Genomic DNA, 4,108 nt, shown 5'->3' on the forward strand with positions numbered 1-4,108 from the left:
ACAGCGGACCCCCCAGTGGCACTGAGGCGCTCACACTGTCCTGCCACCACCGCCCCCTCTAGTTCCAGAACAGGTTCCTCACCCCAAAGAAAGCCTGTACCTGCCCCCATGGAGCCACCATTTCCCCGCCCCGCCCCGCCCCCACCGGGTCTGTCCGGGTTCTTCCGCCTTCACAAGGCGACACGTCCCGACTCGCTCCTGCCCAGAGCGGCACCGGGCTGCGGGCCAACCCGCGGTTCACAGACGACTTGAGGCCACAAAAGGCACAAATGGACAAGGAGAGGGTTTGACCTCAGAGGCCCCGGGTAGGCGCTGTCCTGGGACCAGGGGTCCCCTCGCCCTGGGGCCCGTGAGCTCTGGGGGGTAGGGGGGAACAGTTGGTGGCAGCTCCCTCGGGGAGGCCACACCTCCTGGCCGCAGACACAGGCACAGACTGTCCCGGCCCCGGTCCCAGCAGGGGTTCCGCTGTCACGGCTGCATCTTGAGTTGCTGCCGGAGGTTCTGAGGGATCGGGTCGGACGTGTGGGCCCAGGGACTCTCAGAAAGCAGCCAGCCCTGAGGCTTCTGCTGTGCCCTTGAGTGGGGTTGAACCGTGACCCTTCGGTCCCCAGGCCACTGCTCTAACCACTGAGCCAACCGGCCAGGGCTGCTCCTGGATCCGACTGGCCTCTGTGAGCTGGGGCTGCAGACACGGCTGCCCTGAGCTGTGGGTGGGAGTCGGTGGGTTCCCATAGAGCTGCCACAGTCTCCCCCCCCCAATACCCCCCGCCTTCTGAGCCGCCCCTCGCCGCAAGCCAGGCTCCCAGGCGGCCGCACCCTCTGTTCCTCGCAGGGGCACACAAGTTTCCCAGAAACGCCCAGAAACGGGCCGGGGCTCAGCCAATGGGGGAACCGCAGTGAGAGTGTTGTCAGAGGGCAGATCCAAGGCAGGAGCACACGAGCCCTGGGCACAGGAGGTGCCCCAACGTGCCCCCGGCCGCCGCAGTAGCCTGGCTGGGCCTGCCTCGCAGTAACTTGCTGGGCTGGAGAACCCTGATGGGCACGGTGGCCACAGTGGCCGGTGGAGCAGTAGCCGGCCTCAGACCGTGGCTCCCTCCCAGGCGATGTGCCACCGGCCAAGGGCCCCCTCACCCGCTCACCCAGAGGGCGACTGGGGGCAGAGATGGGCCAAGTGTCCCTGCTCTCATGCAGCTCCTGGCCCCACCAGCAGGGGGTGCTGGAGGAAGCGTGGCCCTCGCAGAGCGGGCGGATGCCAGCGGCAAGGGACAGGACAAGGGACAGGATGGACGGAAGGGTGATGGTGGCCAAGGCAGCACACAGGTGAGGGGGAGGTGCACATGCAGGAAAAAACGGAGGGGCTTTGAGGGAGAGGGAGGCCTAAAGCGCCCTGGGGCCTAGGGCTGAAGCTCAGTCCCTGGCGGTCATGTGACATCTGCCTGGGGATCCGCTGGTCAATCTACAATGCCAGCCTTTGACCCTGAACATCCGTTCAGGCCGGTGGTGCAGGGGCGTGCGCACGGGAGGCGTGCAGGGAGGGGTGCGGGCACAGGGGCTTACTCCAGCAGACGCCTGTGGTTGAGCTCGTGCGAGGGGGGCATCCGGCAGCAGCTGAAGGTGACGATGCGTCTCCCAAGGTGGTCCTCCCCTGCAGGAAGACACCCACCCAGCCTGGCTCTCGGAACCGCCGGCCTGAACACACACGGCACTCCTGACCGCCCGCCCAGCTTAGGGGGCAGGCGGCCGGCACTCGGAGAAGGCAGCGCCTGCAGGGCGAGCATCAGCCACAGGACACAGCAGGCCTTCCACGAATGCTGGCGCCTCCCGTAGGCACAGGCCCACTCCCTCCCTGCCCTGATTCCCCGGTTTTGGTGGGGGATGGGGGCTAGCAGCCAATCAGCACACGTCGGACCTCCTGCTAATGGGGGCCCTGTGCGAGAGGGGCTGCTGGGCAGCTGGGCCAGAGCACGGAGGGGTGTGGAGACGGCAGAACAGCAGGTGAGGAAATCGGTACTCAGTTCAGTCAGCAACAGGCATGAGGGGCACTGCCGGGCTGTGAGCCCCGCCACCCTGCCACCTGCACGGGAGAGCTCAGCACGTGCAAAGGCACTGGGGCAGCGACAGAGAGAGGGAATGGAGCCCAGTGCCACCCGGGCCCACTTCCTTTTCCCCAGCAGCGTCCAGCTTGTACAGAGCGGTGAGCCAGTCACTCCTCATTCAGTAAACACTTACTGAGCACCTCCTGTTTGCAGGCCCACGACGAGCATGGCGCTCAGCTGTGAAGGGAGCTACTACTTCGGAAGGCTTTTTACTCCCCTTAAAACCAAAAGGCCCCTCCCTCAGCATTTTCTTCCCATAGCAACAGATTTCTAAGGGTCCAGCCAAAGGACCCTCACAGCATTATTTACCCTCAACAAACATTCAGCAAAGCTCTCAGGGAGTGGGGCAGAGGGCGACCCGGTTCCTGACATCTTTTCTCTACACCTGGTGCATTTGAAAAGTTCCGTATTAACGAAAGGGAGAGGGACTCACAAGCCGGGCAGCCCTGAGCCAGCCCCTCTGCTCATCTGCAATACGGAGATAATAACGAAAGACTCTGAGGGGTACAGGAAGGGTTAAATCAAGAGCTTAAAGTTGGCATAGCGCTGGCACACAGTAGGTGCTCAATAAATGTGACGTGTTACCATGTGGCTGGATGCTGGTGCTTCCAGGGGGGAAACCGAGGCCCAGAGAGGCAAAGTGAGCGTGGGGGCCGGTTCAGCTCACAGCTGGCTGACTCCGAGGGCAGCACCCCCAGCCCGGCCTCCCAGCCCCCTCTGCCCCTGGGAACCCCGCAATCGCAGTGGGGAGGCTCCCACGCTCCTCAGCCATGCGGACCCCGGGGACACCCAGCCCCTACAGCTGATTAAGCGGTCACCACAGCAACTGTGTCAACAGCATCCGTCAGTATGAGTAAACACCCTTGCCCGTTCTCCGGCAACACGGGCCAGTGTGTCACAAACAGGCTTCACGGTGATATAATACGGACGGAAATGAAAACTATGAATAACATGCAAATCCGGGAGGCATCGGTTTCATCCACTCCCCGTCTTTCTCCCTCGCTGCTTACAGGCGGCATCGCTCGCTGCCTGGAGGCGGGGGCCCCGCGGACGATACAGAAGCGATTCCGCGATCCATCATGCCTGGGGAGGGGAGGCCAGTGAACTGCGGCAGAGGCAGCAGCAACCCCATCGGGAGGCCTGGGCTGGGGCTTGGGGTTGGGCGCTAGGTCGCTAACCTCTCTGCGGAAGTGAAAGGGATTCTGACGGCTGGACTTGTTTTGGCTGCCGCCCGGTCTGGGCGGAGCGGTGACCAGGCGTCCAGCAAGACCAGGTCCCGCGTGAACCTCCCTTAAAAAAAAATCCTCACCCAAGAGCATGCTATTGCTCTTAGAGAGAGTGGGAGGGAGAGGGAGAGAAACATGGATGTGAGAAACATCGACTGGCTGCCTCCTGCATGCACCCCAACCGGGGATCGAACCAGCAACCCAGGCATGTGCCCTGGCCTGGCATGGAACTGGGGACCCTTTGGTGCACAGGACACCACTCCCCCGGCCAGGGCTCCCTCTCTTTCTTTTCTCTCGTCTCTGCCACTCACCCGTTCCGCGTCTCTGGGACGACACCTCCTGCCTCCTCTGATCCTGGGCTCCAGAACCTTCCCTCTGCCCACACCGCGTCCTGCCATCTAATCTCGCTTCCGAGTCCCGGCCCTGGCCCCAGACTGGCGCTTCAGAGGATGGCCGCTTCTGGAAATATTTAAATCAACTTTATTCATTAAACACCATCTTAAGTCCTGGCCAGGTACTCAGTTGGTTAAGAGTGTCATCCTGGTCCAGCCGGTGTGGCTCAGTGGTTGAGTGCCAACCCATGAACCAAGAGGTCACTGTTCGATCCTCGGTCAGGGCACATGCCTAGGTGGCGAGCTCGATCCCCAGTAGGGGGCGTGCAGAGGTAGTTGATAGGCATTTCTCTCTCATTGATGTTTCTATCTCTCTATCCCTTTCCCTTCCTCTCTCTCTAAAAGCAATCCCATATAACAGAAGCCTGATATGCTAAGTGTCCGGTCATCCAGT

The 4,108-nt window shown here is 62.1% G+C and overlaps 1 protein-coding gene across 1 annotated transcript in view; it reads right to left on the minus strand.

The window, feature by feature from the left end:
• ARHGAP8 (Rho GTPase activating protein 8) overlaps window positions 1–4,108 on the minus strand; it is a 41,701-nt gene that overhangs the window by 30,569 nt on the left and 7,024 nt on the right. The window contains exon 4 of the mRNA XM_015570741.1: window positions 1,558–1,645. Coding sequence (XP_015426227.1) covers window positions 1,558–1,645 — 88 coding nt within the window. The remainder of the gene's footprint in view (window positions 1–1,557; window positions 1,646–4,108) is intronic.

This window comes from Myotis davidii, unplaced genomic scaffold (genome assembly GCF_000327345.1).
Source record: "Myotis davidii unplaced genomic scaffold, ASM32734v1 scaffold67, whole genome shotgun sequence".
NCBI lineage: Eukaryota > Metazoa > Chordata > Mammalia > Chiroptera > Vespertilionidae > Myotis > Myotis davidii.